Here is a 22,350-nt window from a genome sequence, read left to right on the forward strand (position 1 = left end):
GGGTGTTTCGAATCACGCTTCGGATCAGTGTTTCGACACATCTGCGCTTCGGGATCTCGCAAAGCTTCGGAACGACTGTTTCGCGTCAGCCATCCTTACAGCCAGCTAAGCCATTTCCGCTACGGCTGAGGTTATTGTTTACAAAGCGAGAACGACAACGATAGCGTAATGTCTAGTAAGAAATCGTTTAAATTTCAGCGAACCAACAGCAGTACAGCTGAGCATTGTTGTGTGCCTCTGTGTCAAGCCTCAAGTAAGTTTAACACAGTACTTCGTTTTCACACATTTCCACCTGACGCAGAAATCAGACGAAAATGGCTTGTCGCTATCCGGAGGGACAATTTCACAGTTAGTCCCCATACCCGAGTATGTAGCCGGCATTTTAAAAAGGAGGACGTTCATGAGCCAGTGTCAGAGACAGGGAGACGGCTATTAATCAAGGGAGCTGTTCCAGCATTGTTCGAGTGGAACAATTACACCCTTCCCACTTCAAGACCGGGGGTATGGGAGAGGAGAGAGCGGCCGCCGGTGTCGCGGGATGACGCTGCGTGCGAGGAGGCTGACATCCTCATGGACCACGACTATGCTTCGGCTCCAGATCCCGCAGTTGTCGATTTAGCCCTTGATGACAACATGTCTCTCAGAGAGGAGAACCGCAAGCTGAGGGAACAAGTCGAGAAGCTGACAATGAATCAGCGCTTTGGGATTAATCGTTTTTCTGCCTCAGACAAGGACATACGTTTTTTCACAAGGTAAGATGTCCAGATTGTTCTGTAGTAGGCTACTTTTGCAGCAACGGATATAGGTGTGTGTGTGTCTGTGTGTGTGTGTGTGAACAGATAAAGATCATACCAGGAGAGGGACAAACAGCAGCTGTGGTATCAAATGTTCACACATATTTTAATTTGTCACACTTGTACAATTTAATTTGTACATGTAAATTTAAGTTATGTTATAATATTTTATTATTTTGATGTCTTTATATATATTCTATGTAGGCTATTCCAAGCTTTGGCAATATTGCATTATGTAGGCTACTACAGTCATGCCAATAAAGTAATTTGAATTGAATTGAGAGAAAGTCTTACTGAGTTATATATTTGAAATGCTTCCTATTCATTTAATAGTATACACTGATATAAGATTTAAATGCTAATATCTGAATTGTATTTATTTAGATTTGCATCGTACGACCTACTGATGAGATTCTGGGCCTTAATAGAGCCTTCGCTGCCGTCTATGGTCAGTGTGACACAAGCACAGAGAGGCACCTTTACAGAGCCAAGTTCCACTGTAGTAAGTAGTTATTTACATGGACCATACAATACATTTCTCTCAACTTCTATTAACAATGAGCTTTGTTAAGTTGTAATGTACATTTTATTTCTTTTGAACAGACTCGTTCCCTGCAGCCCATTGATGAGATGTTCTTGTTTCTCAACTACCTTGCACTGGGCTCAAAACAGCGTGACCTTGCTGACCGGTACGGAGTCCACCAGTCCACAGTCAGTCGGATCATCACAACATGGAGCACCTTTCTGTACACTGTGCTAGGGTCTGTGAGGATCTGGATACCAGAGGAGAAAATAAGGGCACATCTGCCAGCTGATTTTAAGGACTATGCAGACACTACAGTGATCCTGGACTGCACGGAGCTGAGGTGCCAGTGCCCTTCATCACCTCTTCTTCAAAGTGAAATGTTCTCAGCATATAAGTCCCACTGTAATCTCAAAGGGCTGCTTGGAGTGGCTCCTCATGGGGCGGTCACATTTATCTCTCCACTGTACGCTGGTTCCATCAGTGACAAACAGATCATGCGGGAGTCTGGAATTCTCTCCCTTTTGAGACCTGGGATGGCCATCATGGTCGACCGAGGTTTCCTTGTTGATGACCTTGTGCCTTGCAAGATTTATAGGCCAGCATTTCTCTCTGGAAGATCCCAGATGTCTGCCTGTGAGGTCAGGTTGAGCGCCTCATACGTCGTGTTAAGGAACACAAGTTCTTTGACACCGAGATTCCACTTCGGCTTTTTGGCAACATTAATCAGCTGTATACTGTTGCATGTCTTCTGACGAACTATGAAAACGGGCCTCTGGTAAAGGCTTTGGCAAAGAAGCCAGAGTAGAGAGCCACTTGTCTGTAAATAGCTATTTATTTTAATTCAAATGAAAATGTTTTGTCAATATGTTACAGAGGTTGCAATGTTACAATATTTTTTTTCAGCCACTTTCTTATAATTGTTCACTTTTAGCAATGTTAAAAATTGACCAGAGTGTGTCTATTCACCTTATTTTTAACGGAAATACGGACGCAGCCAGTTGACGGTATTTTGTGCGAGACTTCCGCTCAGGCACTTCCGGTCACTGGCGAGCTCACCGTAGCGGTTAATCAAACAAGTATTCATAACAACTAACTCATCGTTATGGCTTCAAGGAAGACCGGGATTGTTTGTGCAGTTAGAGGTTGTCATAATAACTGGTACAAAAGAAAGACTTACTTGGCGTTTCTGTTGCGTGACGTTTTCTATGTCTCTGCATACCAGAAACGTGTCTGACGCGGCGCTGCTGCTGCTAGGTGACATATGATAAGCCTCATTGGTGATATATTCGACTTATGAGGAGAGAGTTGTGGAAGGCCTATATGTTAAACATAAATATATATAGCAGCAAAGACAACGTCGGCAGTATTGACGCAAAATAGGCTACAGAATATTTCGTTCTGTATTGACAGGTGCGATATTAGAAAATCTAAATAATATATTTTAATTGCATTTATATCTGCACTTATGTTTTGCACCTTGGAATGCTTATTTGTGTGTGTGTGTGTGTGTGTGTGTGCAGTTTTGAGTCCCTTAATTTGCTTGGCGAATGTCTAACGAATGTCCAACATAAAACCTATACTTTACCGCACCCTTCGCCTGTGGTTAAAAGCTTTACATTTGAAGAAACCACCGAAACGACCGTATGTTTGTTCTTTTCATTTCGTGAACACAAGACCTACAGAAGACCACCCGATACCAGAAAAGTGGCTGGGCTATGAAGTCTCAATAAAAAACTCTAAGGAGAAACAAAATCATAGTAACCCCTAAAATCTAGTCATAATGGCATGATCATGGCGTTTATTTTGTATGATTTACAATTATTTATAGCCATCTACTTATTGCTATCCTGTGCTTTGGTTGCATTCTGATGACATTATTAATACATTTGACATGACAAAATACCTCCATAGATATATTAGTCCAGCGCTGGCTCGACCGTGTTTAGGGTGGTGCTGAAGGCGCCGGCGAAGATGGCACTCTGCCAGCTAGATGCATGAGTGTTTTCAACCAGGTCCGGTACCCGCACTGGGTGAGGCGGGGCTTTAGATCTTTGTTGTATTCATCTGTTACGTTATGTGTAACATTTTTCTGTCAATTCTGCATAATCCTTTGCGATTGATATCGTTAGTTAGCCCAGGGAAGCGAGGAAACGGAAGTGCCGCACAAAAACCGGATACTGGACCCATGTTTACTTCCGCGTTCGAAAATAAGGTGAATAGAAATCTATCTAATCAGAATCGACACCAGTACTGAGATGTTTATTTTGTTAACTTTTACAAATGGCCAGAGAATATATTTGTTTGTTTACCTATACAAATGGTCATACATAATTTACATTTTTGTAAGTACTTTATTTAAATGTTCCTTTGTAAATTACTTTTTATAAATTTCAATTTAATAGTACCTCATGTTATTTATGAACTGCTGTACATTGTACATACTCTTTGAATAAAGAACTACTGAATTATTTGCATGTTATATGTACTTTAGCTCAGTGTTTTAAGCCATCTGTTATAAAAGAATAATACTTTCATGCACAGTGAATTATATTTACTGAGTAATAACCTTTGTTTAGGGCTACCAAATTACAAACAGTTATAAAATACTATTTTTAGGTCATGAATTGCCAAAAAAAAAAAAAAATCTTAGGAAGAACATGTACATATGCAATAATCTATTTATTAAATTACATGTTCCATCTCATTACATTAGTATACAAATACAACAAGAAACATAGTAATAAATGTGCACATTAGTATACAAATACAAGAAACAGTAATAAATGTGCACATTCGTATACAAATACAAGAAACATAGTAATATGTGCACATTAGTATACAAATACAAGAAACCACATAGTAATATGTGCACATTAGTATACAAATACAAGAAACATTGTAATAAATATGTACACATTAGTATACAAATACAGGAAACATAGTAATAAATATGTACACATTAGTATACAAATACAACAAGAAACATATTTATTACTATGTACAAATATTTTGCAATGGACTGAACTGATAAGAGCTGCTAGATTAGAACTGCCAGTAAGAGAAATAGAGAAAAGAGAAATTAACAGCATTCTGTAAAAGAAGCGTGACAGGCTATCAGCATCTAATTATCTAGGCAAGCATTGAGATAACAATAAAAAAAGAAAGTGTCAATTTTTTCTTTCATTCTTTTGGTGACTTCATTGTCTCTGGGAATCCTCTGAATAAACATGTCTTCCTGTGTGTAGACAACAAAGTCACACCAGTCCAAACCAGAAACCAACATCTGGCCCTGGATCTGCCAAAAGTACGGATGAGATTTCCTTAATGTGTGTGTGCCCTCACTGATCTTAATATATGGGCAGTCAACATAGCTTGCTACATTGGGGCATTTAATTTCAACAAGGCCAAACACTGTCTGCCCCTTTGGATCATACACGATGCCATCAGGTGATGACCCCATCCAGGGTGCGTCAGGGTGGATAAGGAAGCCACAGGGATAGTGGTTAACCTCCCTTACTCTGCAGTACTCCTCTACTGCTGCAGGTTCCATGTCAAGCCCCCTCCTCATGTCTGCAGTCTGATGGCTAGGTCTCAGAAGTCTTTTGGCAAGATTTTCAGCAGAGCTCTGTGCCCTGGTGTGACAGACCTCTCTAAATTTGGAGGAGGTGATGCGGGGCCGCCTTAGTTGGTGCCACTCAATGCAGGAACTCTGTTCTTTTGTGCTGTTGGCAATTTTGTGTGCGGCCTCAAATGTTGTTGCCAGGGACATCATGTGGTGCTGCTGATGTTCAGTGCAGACAAAAGAGCAGGTAGAGGGTCCCAGCCTGTAACCCTGAAGTGGCAGTTGTGGGGGAGAAGGAGCATCTGTGTGTGGACAGGTGTTTGGAACTCTCTTTGCTGGCATGTGATTAGGACAACACACTTCCTTCTTGCACTTTCCCAAATGCAGAGTCAACCAGAGGAACATTAATGTCTATAGCCATAGTTGTTATCAGTGGAGCCACATCACTTGGAAGATCATGGTAGACTTCATCCACCCTGAGTGTGGAAAGTTCAGGCAGAGCTGAACTGACACCCTTATATAAGTTGCTCCTATGGAAAAGACAAAATATATATATTTTTAAATGAGCCATAAAGTAAGTTACACATAAACTGAACAAACAAAATAAAAAAGGCTGTATTTGTTTGAAAGATGGTTTGCACTTTCTTGCTTGAACAACTGACAGTATAAATAGTAACAATGAAAATTAACATACAATGTATCATATGATCAGATGACTACTTTATCTGAGGTCTCACTGATTACTACAGAAAATGTATTTAATGATAATAACAACACTAACCTGATGCCTTCCATCAGTTTTCGTTCCTTGGGTCTGGCTGAAAGAATCATCATGTCATTAACCAGACCAGGTTTAACACCCTGCATTTAAACAAAAAGGTTATCAATAAACACACATATCCATAAATACAATCAAAGTACCCTGTTAGAAACATTAGTTACCATGGTTCTTGGCTTATGCCACTTCTGTTCAGTATCTGTGCAGCTGTGTGTTGGGGGGACAGAGTTGATTCTTTGCTGGCAAAAATGTGCAGTCTGATACAACAGTGCTGCCACATGATTACACAAAGCTGTACCTGCCACACAGGTACACTGGCAGCTTTGCAGCTGCACAGGACGGGCATCCCTAAGCACAATCTGAAAATACACAAATCTGTTACATAAGGAGATAAAGGTGTACTTTCAGTTTTTAAAAAAGGAGAATGCATGAGTACAGTGAGAATGTTTGACAAAACAAACAAATATGTACCATCAACATATAAAGATGACATGGAAAAAAATAACTGCTAAACAATTTGTAGGAGCTAAGATTGTAGCCAAATTATTATTTCCTAATAATATTATTATTATTTTATCTCACTCTACTCATCATCAACAGTGGACACAGAACGTGTGTCAATGCAGTAACAAAACAGAACTCAGTTTCTGTGAATCCCAGTGCTTAGCATACATATTTAAATATCGATAAATATTCCAACACACCAGTATTATTTATGGTGTAGTAAATTAAATATGTCTTTAAAATAGCCTTAAAATAGATTAACGTTACATGCGATGATTCACAGAAACTTGATCTGACGAACGGAACCTGTCTCATGAACCAGCCTGCACTGAACCTGCAGGATAACTTTCCCTTACGCTCAAGCTGTGAGGCTTTTGGCTTTTCCTCATTGATCTGTAGCATTCAGCCCTTATGGTTACCTCTCCTGTACTTGAATCCTTGTTTGAAACTGACATTGACAAAGGCGTTAGGAAAATTGGATGTGATTGACACATAATAGTAGACAGACCGACACAGACGTTACACCTGCTGCGCTAGCGTTAGATAGCATGCATGCTAAGGGCATGTAAACACAGTAACACACTACACGTCCAGATCTTACCTTCATAATTGTGGATGTAGCTTGAAACGTAAAGCTTGAAGCCCTTCTCCTTCTTGGTTGTCGATGTATGGGTTAGTGCTTGAATAATTCGACTCACGTCGTTCACCGTAACACGAGGGACATCTTGAAGCGACCGAGTGAAAAACGGCATAGTTGCTTTTGACGCTACGCGCGCCGGAAGTGGCCTAGCTGGCTGAATTCGAATGCGGAAGAGAGTGTGCATATAGCCTATTGATCTCCTTCGTGTTCATCTCCTACTTCATCCACCCTGAGCCCTAACACCAATATAGTTCCATGTCAATATCTGCCTAGGAAATCGCCTAGTCTTAATCTGCATTGCTATTTGTACTCGTTGTGAATACGCAGGCCACAAGAAGTAATTAGGTTAGTTTTTTTTTTGGTTCACTTTTATTCTCGACATGCTATCTGGCAACATAGGATTCCATTCACTATGCTAAGCTATGCTAGCTACCTCACTTTAGATGAACTCACAAAAAAGTTATTATAGATATGCTTATAAATCAAGAATAAAGCATTTATAGCTGTATTTATAAACAGCGTATTAATGTTTATTAATGCTTTATAAATGATGAATTAATTGTTTACTAATGCTTCACTAATGATTAATAGCATGCAGTTATAAAGTGTTAACCCTTCATATGTCGAGCCCTGAATATAATTCTCTAAAGTTGACACATCACTTACTTTTTAGTGTTCCGACTTTGTGAGGTGTCAGAGGTGGCCTAGGATTTTGTGGTGGGGCAACTTTTTCCTTCCAGGCTTCGGTTGGCCAGTGTGCTTGTTCCCCAAATGCACACTGCCAGCTCTTTCACAAACAAGCTGTCCTTTACATTGAGCTGTATCTTCCTCCATTTTTCACGGTGTATAACTACACCTTCACCGATATTTACCTATAAAGGCCCTTTCACACCGGATGCGTAACGAAAAAGCGAATAGTTCGTGTGCGAATAGTTCGCGTCAAAACCCATCACATGAGCCGCGTAAACACGGTCTCTATCTCTATCTTTGACGATTAGCTTTCTATCCCAAATGTAGTTTAGCCTGCTAGCCTACACAGCACAGGACTATACAACAACTAAAACTATCACACAACATACTCACAGTCGTGATGACCGAGTTGGTTGGCAATGTTACGCCACACAATCATTGTCCTTGTAGGTTGTGATTGGCTGAAGCCTTTTCTGTCGCCGCAAAAAAAAAAAAAAAAATCGACATCGAAACGAAAAAAAGAAAAGTCGTTTTTTCGCCGCAGCACATTCGCGTTCGGTGTGAAAGCACTCATTACACAAACAGCTGATCAAAAAATAAAACCATCGCGCGAATTATTCGTGCGTCAAAATCGCGTCCAGTGTGAAAGGGCCTTAAGAAATAAAATTTTAAAATTAAACATTTATCAAGAAACATAACACTACTGTAGTCTCCATTCTTATAAATTTCTAATCAACATTTCTATCTTGACTTTTTGTTGTTTTGTTAAGTAGAGGGCCATATCCATCTTGCATAAGAGAGACTGAGGTTGGCAATCACAATGGAAAGTTGTCTCAATCACAAACTGCGTTTTTGACTCAAAGTCTGAATTACACACGTTACAAATATGTTTGTTTGTATGTTGTTTCAAACAACTAGTTCAAAACTCATATTACAATATTTTATTTAAAACTTTAGTGTAATATTTGTATTGCTGTTGCAAGTGCACACAATTAAACCACACGTATTAATTCAGTCGAAGAACATCTACAATATACAGTGAAGGTAAATTTTACCCAAAAGTTTGAACTGGTTCCATTGTGACAGCTTACCACATATTGTGACAAAATTCCTCACATTTGTGTGTTCAATTAAATATAATCTTTTTTTTCCCTGGTACATAACGGTGAAAATGCTCGGTAGCTTTTTTTGTAGGCTTTGAGGTATGCACCTAATGCAAAAAATTTAAACCAGCTTAAACCAACTAATATAAACACTGGAGTAAGTAACAAGCAGCCCCAGCCTCTCCTAAATATTCTATTTAATTAAAATCATACCTCATTGTTATCTGAAGTTTGTTCAGAGCTTTGATCAACAGCAGAATTGATCTCTGTGGGAGGGGGTGTGCAGTTTAGGGAGGTGAAGTTTTCATAACAATTACAGTGGGACCAGATTAACCATGTGGGGATACAGGTAGTAATCCATCCATATGGCTAAACTGGCCCTATCATATAACATACATAACAACAATAATAGTAATGGTAATAATATGATTGATATAACAGGAAAAAAAAAATCTGCAAAGCTCACCAATACTTACCAATTGCTGTTTGAGGGTGTTTTAAAGGGGGGCTGCTCTCTGAGGCATTGAATGAAACAAAAATGCATCACAATATTCAATATACACAAAAAAACGGCAAACTTATGAATAACAAACAGTGCAAGTTTTTAAGAGCACTGGAATTAGAGAAGGCAATAAAATTAGATTTTATAAATGTAATAGTTTTTAAATAAGTTAACCAGGTTATTTGTAAATGAAGCCTGTATCTGTATTTCACAGACTTTTATCCAAAACGACTTTGACAAATAAGGAAAATACAAGCAATTTTCAAACATTACATATGTGTAAAATCATCCTTAGCAGACACAAATGTATTCAGTAAGTGCCTTGGTGTGGTGGTAATGTTTTTAAAAGCCAGTCCTACCAGTTGTCTTTGGAAGAGCTGTAGTGGCTGCGGTGGTGTTGCAACCTGAAAGATATAATGTAATGTACCCACAAATGCAAAAAAATTATCTCGCAACATACTGCAGAAAATAAATTTGGTCTTTTTCATGTCATTGAGTAATTCCCTGTAATCTTTAAACAAAAAAAATGCATCACAATATTCAATATACACAAAAAATCTGCAAACTTATGAATAACAAACAGTGCAAGTTTTTAAGAGCACTGGAATTAGAGAAGGCAATAAAATGTTATTTTAATTTTTAGATTTTATAAATGTAATAGTTTTAAAATAAGTTGACCAGGTTATTTGTAAATGTAATCTTTATTATTAGGGGCCAAGCACCGAAGGTGCGGAGGCACCTATTGTATCTGTTCCCGTTCTTATTATTATTATTATTAGGGGCCAAGCACCGAAGGTGCGTAGGCACCTATTGTATCTGTTCCCGTTCCTATTATTAGGGGCCAAGCACCGAAGGTGCGTAGGCACCTATTGTATCTGTTCCCGTTCCTATTATTAGGGGCCAAGCACCGAAGGTGCGTAGGCACCTATTGTATCTGTTCCCGTTCCTATTATTAGGGGCCAAGCACAGAATGTGCGTAGGCACCTATTGTATCTGTTAGCGCACCAAAAATAATTCTTCTTTTTCTTCCGCTCTGGGAGTCTATGGCAGCCCATAGAACCGCTTGCGGGAAAGTTGTGCAATTTGGCACACTGATAGAGGACAGACTGAACAGTCACCATAGCAAATTTGGAGTCTCCAACTCATTCCCTCTAGCGCCACCAGCTGCCCAAATTTGCACTCATGTTTATGCTAATAACTTTTGAACCACAAGGGCTAGAAACAAAATTCGTTTTTCCTCTGATTCCTGACCTCATGACGATTCGATTGCACCCAATGACGTCATTTTCCGTCATGAAAAGTTTTCCGCCATTTTGAATTTTCCGAAAAAGCTACTTTTTCGAACTCCTCCTAGGCCGTTGCTCCAATTTCCATGAAAATTGAATCAGATCATCTACAGACCATGGCGACAAAAAGTTATGGAATTCAAGTTGATTCGCTTAGCAATTTTCGAAAAAACCCACAAACAAATTTTACGTAGCGCTTGCGAAAACAGACGTAAGGCTGTATCTCCGCAACGCTTTATTGGATTCAGACCAATGTTGGCACATGTCATCACAAGCATGACCTGAGGCTACATGCTGCGTTTCGGCGCAGCGCCACCTACTGGTCCGGAGATATGAAAAATGGCTATTTTTGCTTATAACTTCTGAACAGTTTGCCCAAAAATCATCAAATTGGTCTCGTTAGATTCAGGCCAGCATGCTGAGTCGACTGATATCCAATTTTACCATATCGGCCATTTTGGCTGTCGGCCATTTTGAATTTTGTGCTAAAATGCTGTATTTTAAGAACGCATGAATGGATTGTTACGAAACATGGTATGGGTCATCAGCACGATGCCCTGAAGGATCGTGAGAAGTTTCGAAACAGCGCCACCTTGTGGTCAAAAGTTATAACAACATTTCCAAAAAGGCTAATAACCTTTGAATCAATCTGCCTTTTGAAATGCCACTGGTCTTAATAGATTCCCTGGGTCACGCTGAGAACATAGATACCAAGTTTGCCATATTTGGCCGAACTTCCTGTCCGCCATCTTGATTTTTTGTCAAAACCTACTTTTTCGAACTCCTCCTAGACCGTTTGTCCGATTTTCACCAACATCGAATCGTATCATCTCCACACTGTACCGACAAAAAGTTATGGAATTCGTGTTGATTCGTCAAACCGTTCTCGAATACCGCGCAAACAAATTTTACGTTGTGCTACAGCTACAGATTTAGTGCAAAAGTACTAAATCGCCCATAACTCCTAGACTCCTTTTGTCCTAGACTCAAGTGTCTTACACCAATGTGATCCCTGGCTCAAGGCGGACAAAATGGCTATCTCCAATTTCGATTTAGGCCCGAAAATGTTTCTGCTATGTCGAATTTTGTCCGAAACCTACTTTTGCGAACTAGTCCTAGGTTTTTCGCCAGATCGGTACCAAACCAGTCTAGGACATTTCTCTGGACTCTCTAGATCAGTAATTATCGAAAAAAAGTTGAACTTTTGCATTTGGGTGGCTGTAACAGGGTCATTTAGAAAAGGGGCGTGGCAAAATACACTAAAAAAGCCTATAAATCCCAAATGAAAACTCAGAACTTCACCAAAATTGATCAGCATATGTGTCAGAACATGGTGAGGAAGCATGCAGAGTTTCATGGAGATCGGACCATAGGTGGCGCTATAACTGGCAAAAAGCCTTCATTCTTATTAGGGGTTCAAGCATGAAATGCTGAAACCCTATTGTAATTGTAAGGATTCGTAAAACGCATCGTGCAGGCCAAACCGTAAGGCCTAGAGACGTGAAACCTGTCCAGATGGTAGGCCTCAATTTGGGGACAACCTATCAGAGTATGACCCCGAATGGCCCATAGGTGGCGCTACAGCGACCAAAAGTACAAAATCGCCCATAACTCTTAGACCGTTTGTCCCAGGATCAAGTGTCTTATGTCGTTGGAATCCTTGGCTCAAGGCGGGCAAAATGGCTATCTCCGATTTTGATTTAGGCAGGGAAAAATTTCTGCTATGTCGAATTTTGTCCGAAACCTACTTTTGCGAACTAGTCCTAGGTTTTTCGCCAGATCGGAACCAAACCAGTCTAGGACATTTCTCTGGACTCTCTCGATCAATAGTTATCGAAAAAAAGTAGAATTTTTGCATTTGGTTGGCTATAACAGGGTCATTTGGAAAATGGGCGGGGCAAAATACAGTCGAAAGCCTATAAATCCTAAACAAAAACTCAGAACATCACGAAAATCGCTGAGCATATGTGTCATGACATGGTGAACAAGCGTGCCGAGTTTCATGCAGATCGGACCATAGGTGGCGCTATAAATGGCAAAAAGGTTCCCTTATTATTAGGGGCCAAGCACAGAATGTGCGTAGGCACCTATTGTATCTGTTAGCGCACCAAAAATAATTCTTCTTTTTCTTCCGCTCTGGGAGTCTATGGCAGCCCATAGAACCGCTTGCGGGAAAGTTGTGCAATTTGGCACACTGATAGAGGACAGACTGAACAGTCACCATAGCAAATTTGGAGTCTCCAACTCATTCCCTCTAGCGCCACCAGCTGCCCAAATTTGCACTCATGTTTATGCTAATAACTTTTGAACCACAAGGGCTAGAAACAAAATTCGTTTTTCCTCTGATTCCTGACCTCATGACGATTCGATTGCACCCAATGACGTCATTTTCCGTCATGAAAAGTTTTCCGCCATTTTGAATTTTCCGAAAAAGCTACTTTTTCGAACTCCTCCTAGGCCGTTGCTCCAATTTCCATGAAAATTGAATCAGATCATCTACAGACCATGGCGACAAAAAGTTATGGAATTCAAGTTGATTCGCTTAGCAATTTTCGAAAAAACCCACAAACAAATTTTACGTAGCGCTTGCGAAAACAGACGTAAGGCTGTATCTCCGCAACGCTTTATTGGATTCAGACCAAAGTTGGCACATGTCATCACAAGCATGACCTGAGGCTACATGCTGCGTTTCGGCGCAGCGCCACCTACTGGTCCGGAGATATGAAAAATGGCTATTTTTGCTTATAACTTCTGAACAGTTTGCCCAAAAATCATCAAATTGGTCTCGTTAGATTCAGGCCAGCATGCTGAGTCGACTGATATCCAATTTTACCATATCGGCCATTTTGGCTGTCGGCCATTTTGAATTTTGTGCTAAAATGCTGTATTTTAAGAACGCATGAATGGATTGTTACGAAACATGGTATGGGTCATCAGCACGATGCCCTGAAGGATCGTGAGAAGTTTCGAAACAGCGCCACCTTGTGGTCAAAAGTTATAACAACATTTCCAAAAAGGCTAATAACCTTTGAATCAATCTGCCTTTTGAAATGCCACTGGTCTTAATAGATTCCCTGGGTCACGCTGAGAACATAGATACCAAGTTTGCCATATTTGGCCGAACTTCCTGTCCGCCATCTTGATTTTTTGTCAAAACCTACTTTTTCGAACTCCTCCTAGACCGTTTGTCCGATTTTCACCAACATCGAATCGTATCATCTCCACACTGTACCGACAAAAAGTTATGGAATTCGTGTTGATTCGTCAAACCGTTCTCGAATACCGCGCAAACAAATTTTACGTTGTGCTACAGCTACAGATTTAGTGCAAAAGTACTAAATCGCCCATAACTCCTAGACTCCTTTTGTCCTAGACTCAAGTGTCTTACACCAATGTGATCCCTGGCTCAAGGCGGACAAAATGGCTATCTCCAATTTCGATTTAGGCCCGAAAATGTTTCTGCTATGTCGAATTTTGTCCGAAACCTACTTTTGCGAACTAGTCCTAGGTTTTTCGCCAGATCGGTACCAAACCAGTCTAGGACATTTCTCTGGACTCTCTAGATCAGTAATTATCGAAAAAAAGTTGAACTTTTGCATTTGGGTGGCTGTAACAGGGTCATTTAGAAAAGGGGCGTGGCAAAATACACTAAAAAAGCCTATAAATCCCAAATGAAAACTCAGAACTTCACCAAAATTGATCAGCATATGTGTCAGAACATGGTGAGGAAGCATGCAGAGTTTCATGGAGATCGGACCATAGGTGGCGCTATAACTGGCAAAAAGCCTTCATTCTTATTAGGGGTTCAAGCATGAAATGCTGAAACCCTATTGTAATTGTAAGGATTCGTAAAACGCATCGTGCAGGCCAAACCGTAAGGCCTAGAGACGTGAAACCTGTCCAGATGGTAGGCCTCAATTTGGGGACAACCTATCAGAGTATGACCCCGAATGGCCCATAGGTGGCGCTACAGCGACCAAAAGTACAAAATCGCCCATAACTCTTAGACCGTTTGTCCCAGGATCAAGTGTCTTATGTCGTTGGAATCCTTGGCTCAAGGCGGGCAAAATGGCTATCTCCGATTTTGATTTAGGCAGGGAAAAATTTCTGCTATGTCGAATTTTGTCCGAAACCTACTTTTGCGAACTAGTCCTAGGTTTTTCGCCAGATCGGAACCAAACCAGTCTAGGACATTTCTCTGGACTCTCTCGATCAATAGTTATCGAAAAAAAGTAGAATTTTTGCATTTGGTTGGCTATAACAGGGTCATTTGGAAAATGGGCGGGGCAAAATACAGTCGAAAGCCTATAAATCCTAAACAAAAACTCAGAACATCACGAAAATCGCTGAGCATATGTGTCATGACATGGTGAACAAGCGTGCCGAGTTTCATGCAGATCGGACCATAGGTGGCGCTATAAATGGCAAAAAGGTTCCCTTATTATTAGGGGCCAAGCACAGAATGTGCGTAGGCACCTATTGTATCTGTTAGCGCACCAAAAATAATTCTTCTTTTTCTTCCGCTCTGGGAGTCTATGGCAGCCCATAGAACCGCTTGCGGGAAAGTTGTGCAATTTGGCACACTGATAGAGGACAGACTGAACAGTCACCATAGCAAATTTGGAGTCTCCAACTCATTCCCTCTAGCGCCACCAGCTGCCCAAATTTGCACTCATGTTTATGCTAATAACTTTTGAACCACAAGGGCTAGAAACAAAATTCGTTTTTCCTCTGATTCCTGACCTCATGACGATTCGATTGCACCCAATGACGTCATTTTCCGTCATGAAAAGTTTTCCGCCATTTTGAATTTTCCGAAAAAGCTACTTTTTCGAACTCCTCCTAGGCCGTTGCTCCAATTTCCATGAAAATTGAATCAGATCATCTACAGACCATGGCGACAAAAAGTTATGGAATTCAAGTTGATTCGCTTAGCAATTTTCGAAAAAACCCACAAACAAATTTTACGTAGCGCTTGCGAAAACAGACGTAAGGCTGTATCTCCGCAACGCTTTATTGGATTCAGACCAATGTTGGCACATGTCATCACAAGCATGACCTGAGGCTACATGCTGCGTTTCGGCGCAGCGCCACCTACTGGTCCGGAGATATGAAAAATGGCTATTTTTGCTTATAACTTCTGAACAGTTTGCCCAAAAATCATCAAATTGGTCTCGTTAGATTCAGGCCAGCATGCTGAGTCGACTGATATCCAATTTTACCATATCGGCCATTTTGGCTGTCGGCCATTTTGAATTTTGTGCTAAAATGCTGTATTTTAAGAACGCATGAATGGATTGTTACGAAACATGGTATGGGTCATCAGCACGATGCCCTGAAGGATCGTGAGAAGTTTCGAAACAGCGCCACCTTGTGGTCAAAAGTTATAACAACATTTCCAAAAAGGCTAATAACCTTTGAATCAATCTGCCTTTTGAAATGCCACTGGTCTTAATAGATTCCCTGGGTCACGCTGAGAACATAGATACCAAGTTTGCCATATTTGGCCGAACTTCCTGTCCGCCATCTTGATTTTTTGTCAAAACCTACTTTTTCGAACTCCTCCTAGACCGTTTGTCCGATTTTCACCAACATCGAATCGTATCATCTCCACACTGTACCGACAAAAAGTTATGGAATTCGTGTTGATTCGTCAAACCGTTCTCGAATACCGCGCAAACAAATTTTACGTTGTGCTACAGCTACAGATTTAGTGCAAAAGTACTAAATCGCCCATAACTCCTAGACTCCTTTTGTCCTAGACTCAAGTGTCTTACACCAATGTGATCCCTGGCTCAAGGCGGACAAAATGGCTATCTCCAATTTCGATTTAGGCCCGAAAATGTTTCTGCTATGTCGAATTTTGTCCGAAACCTACTTTTGCGAACTAGTCCTAGGTTTTTCGCCAGATCGGTACCAAACCAGTCTAGGACATTTCTCTGGACTCTCTAGATCAGTAATTATCGAAAAAAAGTTGAACTTTTGCATTTGGGTGGCTGTAACAGGGTCATTTAGAAAAGGGGCGTGGCAAAATACACTAAAAAAGCCTATAAATCCCAAATGAAAACTCAGAACTTCACCAAAATTGATCAGCATATGTGTCAGAACATGGTGAGGAAGCATGCAGAGTTTCATGGAGATCGGACCATAGGTGGCGCTATAACTGGCAAAAAGCCTTCATTCTTATTAGGGGTTCAAGCATGAAATGCTGAAACCCTATTGTAATTGTAAGGATTCGTAAAACGCATCGTGCAGGCCAAACCGTAAGGCCTAGAGACGTGAAACCTGTCCAGATGGTAGGCCTCAATTTGGGGACAACCTATCAGAGTATGACCCCGAATGGCCCATAGGTGGCGCTACAGCGACCAAAAGTACAAAATCGCCCATAACTCTTAGACCGTTTGTCCCAGGATCAAGTGTCTTATGTCGTTGGAATCCTTGGCTCAAGGCGGGCAAAATGGCTATCTCCGATTTGCTCGCCCTTCAGGCGCCAATTTCGAGTAAATTGCATTTTTTTGAAAAAACTATTTTTGCAAACTTCTCCTTGGTTTTTCGCCCGATCGGAACCAAACCACTACAAGAATATTCCCTGGAGTCTGACAATCAATAATCATCCAAAAAATTCTAAATTTCAATTAATGGTCGATAAGGGGAACCAAAATCTTTGATGGCACCATGGCCACTTTTACTAAAATGTTTATAAATTGTGAACGGAAAGAGATTTTTTTGCTAAACTTGGGACACATCTTCCTGAGCACAATCTGAGATCACTTGAAAAAAATCGCAACAATTGGCCACTAGGTGGCACTATAAAACGGTTATAACTTGTGAACAGAAAGAGATATTTTCGCAAAACTTGGGACACATGTTCATGAGCTCATTCTGAGGTCACGTGAAAAGAAATCATGACAATTGGCCACTTGGTGGCGCTATAAAATGGTTATAACTTGTGAACGGAATGAGATATTTTCACTAAACTTGGGACACATGTTCATAAGCTCAATCTCAGTTGACATGAAAAAAATAGTGACAATTGGCCACTTGGTGGCGCTATAACAGTGAAAAAAATCATGAAAATAGCTATAAGCGCACCCAACCGTTAGTCTACTGAAAATTGGCACACAGTGTCTTTGTCCAGGGTGCCATGATAGTCTATGACAGGGGTGTCAAACTCATTTTCACTGAGGGCCACTTCAGCATTATGGCTGCCCTCAAAGGGCCGGTTGTAACTATAAGACTTTTAAAATGTTAATATATTGTCTCTTTATTTGATTATTACTTATTTAAGTTACAAATATTGTATATGCATTTGCAGGGGTGTTTCTAGGTTTTAAAAACATCAGGGGATGAGCCCGAAACATCAGGAGCTGGGTAATAATGATTTGATACAGATAATATTGTATTATTGTATATATGCAAGGGCAAACTGGCTCAAAATTCAGCTCTGGCACCGTACTAGCCACACCAGCACACATTACCACACAGTCATGCGTATTCAAATGTGAGGTAGTTAGGGGGGTTCGGGGGCATGCTCCCCTGATAAAATTTGGATTTCTCTGACCTACATATCGTCGCTGTCGGGCGGAATCCTCGTATCTCCAAAACCATTATTTTTCAGGAAATTAAAAAAACTGCATATTTTTTTAGTTATTAAACATTGTATCGTTAAAGTTGGTAATATACCTTATATTGCTATCATATACTGTTGTATACCAACATTAACACAACATTTCCCTAAAATAATGTTTAATCGGAGATACGAGATTTATGACTTGGGAGCGGGGAGATACGAGGTTACGCTGTCATTGATTAGAATGGAACGGACACAGACGGCGCTGCTGCCAGCAGTGTTCATCACAGTCTGCGGTCGCGTTCAGCCTTTTGATAAGAGATAAGGCTTTAAGAGCTATTCAAATCTAATGATTGTGGTTACATACATCTTCCTAAACTCCATTTTAAACGTTTAAGAGATATGAGTGATGCAATACCAAAATATTAGGCTGTCTAAAATAGGCGGAAATTAATCTGCACGCAAACAAAGTCTGCGGTCGCTTTGAGCCTTTTGACAAGAGAAAAGGCTTCAATAGTTAATCAAAGCTAACGACCGTGGTTACATACATCTTCCTAAACTCTATTTTAAAGGTTTAAGAGCTATAAGTGAAGCAGAACAAAAAATGATGAGCTGACTAACGTTGTCTAATAGGTGGAAATTTGCCTAATCTGCACGCAAATTTACCTCCGTGGCTCACGGGCTTCCTTCTGCACCGAAGCATTACAGCTATCGATTTTTAACAAAACAAGCCAACTAAAATGTATCTAACCTAACTATTTTCACTCGTTATTGTCTAAAAAACAGACAGAGTTATGCAAAAATAGGCTTAACTTACTGGCGCCAGTAGACAGACCCTTTTTCTCCCATAAATAAAACCTGCTACTTGGGGTATTTTACATGCACAGTGCCAACTTCGAGTCAGTAAAATAATAATAAAAACAATCATTTAAAGCTGGTATCCAAAACATTTAATTCAATTCAAGTATAATATTAGATACATTTTAAAACTTCAATGCACAAGTATAATAAGCCTAATAATAAGCCTAGTAATACGTAGACATTTAAAATGCATCAATAACTGATATCATAGTTTGACACAGATAAAATCAGAGTTAAGGCTTGCTTTACGTGTTGCTCGACGAGGGTTTCTTAATCGTTGCGAGTTTCAATCCTGAGGAGACAAAATGCCGCGAGGCTCCCGCCCGCCGTGGAGTGAAGAAGAGGTGGAGTTACGAGGATTCTCAGACAGTTGAAGTGTCCAATGGAGTTACGAGATTTGCTCTCAAGCTATTTTCAACACTTTAGATTGGTTAATAATTTGTAAAAATAACAGAACCACGTGGGGACTGACCAATAGCATCGATTTGTGAAAAAATATGAAATTGACCAAATTTGGACATACGAGGTTTCCGCCCGACAGCGACGATATGTGCATTTTAAGGCGTTTAAAGGCCAAATTTTTTTTGGGATAACAATAGCTTGTTTAAAAGCATGTCAGTGGGCAGTAGCATAAATTATTTGTCAAGATAACAGATTCTTAAAAATGAGAATGAGGATAAATGTTGCAATGAATGATCCACACTACAAAATGGACTGCAGAATGTTTCTGCTTATTGTTGACAATACACATATTCCAAACGGGAATGGCCTTAAATGAGAAATCTTTCAAGGATTATTTTGCATAGATGTTACATTTCAATCAAAAACCAGTGCAATCTTTTTAAAACTAATCAGTTTAAAGTTCAATTGTTCACTCCTAAAGACAGTCACTTGTCGCCACCTACTGGCTTAATGATGCAAGTGGTGCAAACACAGACAAGCGGGGTGATACAAATGGTGAAAAGGCTAATACTGGTACCTATTTTAAAATAATATAAAATATCAATATATTATTCTTTAATCAGTTCTATGCAGCAGAATCAGATTTAACAGATTTTTTTTTTTACCAATTGTCGAAATAAAGTAGGCCTATAGAACTACAAAGCTATTTTTGTCAGAGCAGGAGCAGATCAGGGAGAGGGCCAGTGAACGAGAGGATCGTGATTCGTGTAATTTTACCAGTGTTGCCCAGCACGCCTATACACCATGTTACAGCAGAGTAGTAGGCCTACTATTGCAAAAAGAAACAAGTCCAGAGAAATTTCATGTCGGCACGTTTTTTAAGCGGACTTTGCCTTTCCAATGAGCGTGAGCAGAACTCGCAACACTCACTCACACACACACACACACACACACACACACACACACACACACGGAGGTTGCTTGCGGAACATTGAGCAGAACGCGCTGTGGACACGGAGCAGAGAGCACAGCGCAGTGAGCGCACACACACAGCGGAACCGAGGGGAACGGAACGAAGTTATGCATCTTCGGAAGCGGACTCGCACGCAAAGTCATAAAACACGCTGAGCCAGAGTCAAACCATCGCCGAACACGGAGGGGCGCGGCAACTTTTTAGTATATTTCGGCCAAAAAACGAAAATGTTATTTTCGGCCGAAAATTTTCGGCAGCCTAAATTTTATTGCATTCCTAATTTTAAGACACCCATATGCTCTCGCGGGCCACATAAAATAATGTGGCGGGCCGGATTTGGCCCGCGGGCCTTGAGTTTGACACATGTGGTCTATGAGAACATTGGTGTATCTCAAAAAACTCAGTATAGGTCATTGGCACAAAGCCTTGAAGGACCCTTAGAAGTTTCAAGAAAGCCCGTGTTTTTTTCACAGGAGTGACCTCCTAAGAATCCTTGCCAAGTCCAACAATACCAAACATGCCAGGTTTCGCCTTATGGTTTTTGTAAGTGTCATTTAGAGCTTTAAAATTTTTTGGTTATCTTCAAAGCCGTTAGTCTGATCTAGACAACAACAAAAAAACAAAGGAAATTTGAAAACATAGGTAAATAGCTAAACAATAATGCCAAATGTTAAAAATATGATAGGAACAAAAAAAAAAAAAAAAAAAAATCCAATCAATTTCACCCATGGATTATTTTGATGCTCACATGTTTGAAACGAACAATGAGGGATTGTGATGGACAGGCGAACAAATTTGTTTTGTATCGGGACTGGCGAATCCCCGTCCATACTGTCAATAACCGTTCGCAAAGAACCGCCCACTTTAGTTACTGTTGCTATGTCTGACAAGCGACGCCACTCTCACACCACACCAAGTTCTCACGCAGTGAAAAATACATTGCGGATCAGAAAAAAGACTGCGCGCTGACAGACAAGTACTTTTGATATGAAACAGGGTCTCCGCGGATCCTTAAACAGTATTAAAATGTCTTAAATAAAATATAAGTTTTTTAAGGTCTTAAAATGTAATAAATTTCGCTAATTTTCGAAGAGTGGCATTAAATTTCATATGGGCGGCATTAAATTTCATCTGGGCAAAATGAAAGAAAGATATGTCTGGAGAAACTATTTTCCATGCTAACGTTATTTCACCAGCGCACGTCACTGTCTAATAGGCATGTCGCTTAAATAACGTTCGGAACGCGTCGCTGGGTAACACTGTTTGAGAGGGTCCTTTTTCACGCGGCACGGGTGTTTTTATATGAATGTATCTGAAGTGAACTGACGATCTTTAGAAAAGTTTCATTGTTATTACGATTGAATCTTTCTTTATCTTTCCTGATAAAGCAGCGTTTATGAGCTTTGCTTTGTGTACAGCCGTTACCGGGGAAACCGCTATTTCTGCCGCTCCTAAAGCGCCTCCTGCTGGCACCTCTTTGTAAACAGCCTTTGCAAACCTGTATTAATACTAGTGTGGAGGTTTTCTATAATATTCACTCATTACAGTAAATTAGGGCATTCTAAGTCAATCTACTGCAGTATTTCCTCTCTCACTCAGTAGAAAATGTGGTTAACACCCAGTCATGCTTAAAAAAAAAAAAAAAAAAAAAAAAAAAAAAGTAATTTACCGTGAAACCGGTAGACTATAATTTAGCAAAATACTGTGATATGTATTTTTGGTCATACCGCCCAGCACTAGCATTAGGCAATTTTTCTGGATGTTTATGTTTGCACACCTTATCTTATGGTAAACTAAACTTACTTTATTTAAATATTTGACAGACATAGGCTATCTTAATAAAATTCTCTTGGTATCATTGCTTTAGTAATAAGTTGGCAGTTTTTATGTTTGTATAAGGGTTAGGGTTAGGGGTTGTGTTTTTCATATTTTTAGGAATGTACAAAGGAACTAAATCTCAGGAATATGCTCTCCATGTCAATGGATGGACCCTCTGTTAATTGGAAATTTATGAATCTCCTGCAAAAAGAGCATGCTGAGCAATTTGCTGGGACACAAATTCAAATTGTCAATTTGAATTGACAATTTCAAATTCTTTGCTGTTGTTTGGAAACTAATTCCCTTTTTTACTCCATCCATTTTTTGGACTGTGTTTAACT

General features: G+C 40.1%; 1 protein-coding gene and 1 long non-coding RNA gene across 7 annotated transcripts in view; one reads left to right on the forward strand and one right to left on the reverse strand.

The window, feature by feature from the left end:
• LOC309497009 (E3 SUMO-protein ligase ZBED1-like) overlaps positions 1 to 22,350 on the reverse strand; it is a 130,425-nt gene that overhangs the window by 4,590 nt on the left and 103,485 nt on the right. For 4 of the 6 annotated variants that reach the window (XR_014205310.1, XM_082167248.1, XM_082167247.1 and 1 more), the window contains 4 exons: positions 9,459 to 9,503; positions 9,074 to 9,112; positions 8,811 to 8,863; positions 7,471 to 8,146 (listed from right to left, as the gene is read on the reverse strand). Coding sequence is in view for 1 of the 6 variants with exons in the window: in XM_082167250.1 (XP_082023376.1) it covers positions 5,229 to 5,412; positions 5,664 to 5,743; positions 5,825 to 6,019; positions 6,766 to 6,771 (465 nt within the window). In the remaining 5 variants the exon portion in view is untranslated. Of the gene's footprint in view, positions 1 to 4,151; positions 5,413 to 5,663; positions 5,744 to 5,824; positions 6,020 to 6,765; positions 8,147 to 8,810; positions 8,864 to 9,073; positions 9,113 to 9,458; positions 9,504 to 22,350 lie in introns of those variants that run through there. The other 2 variants (XR_014205311.1, XM_082167250.1) reach the window with 2 other exon arrangements.
• LOC309497083 overlaps positions 13,215 to 22,350 on the forward strand; it is a 53,090-nt gene continuing 43,954 nt past the window's right edge. Inside the window, exon 1 of the long non-coding RNA XR_014205364.1 lies at positions 13,215 to 14,849. This is a non-coding gene — a long non-coding RNA (uncharacterized lncRNA). The remainder of the gene's footprint in view (positions 14,850 to 22,350) is intronic.

Source organism: Leuciscus leuciscus (assembly GCF_965113295.1).
Source record: "Leuciscus leuciscus genome assembly, chromosome: 4".
NCBI lineage: Eukaryota > Metazoa > Chordata > Actinopteri > Cypriniformes > Leuciscidae > Leuciscus > Leuciscus leuciscus.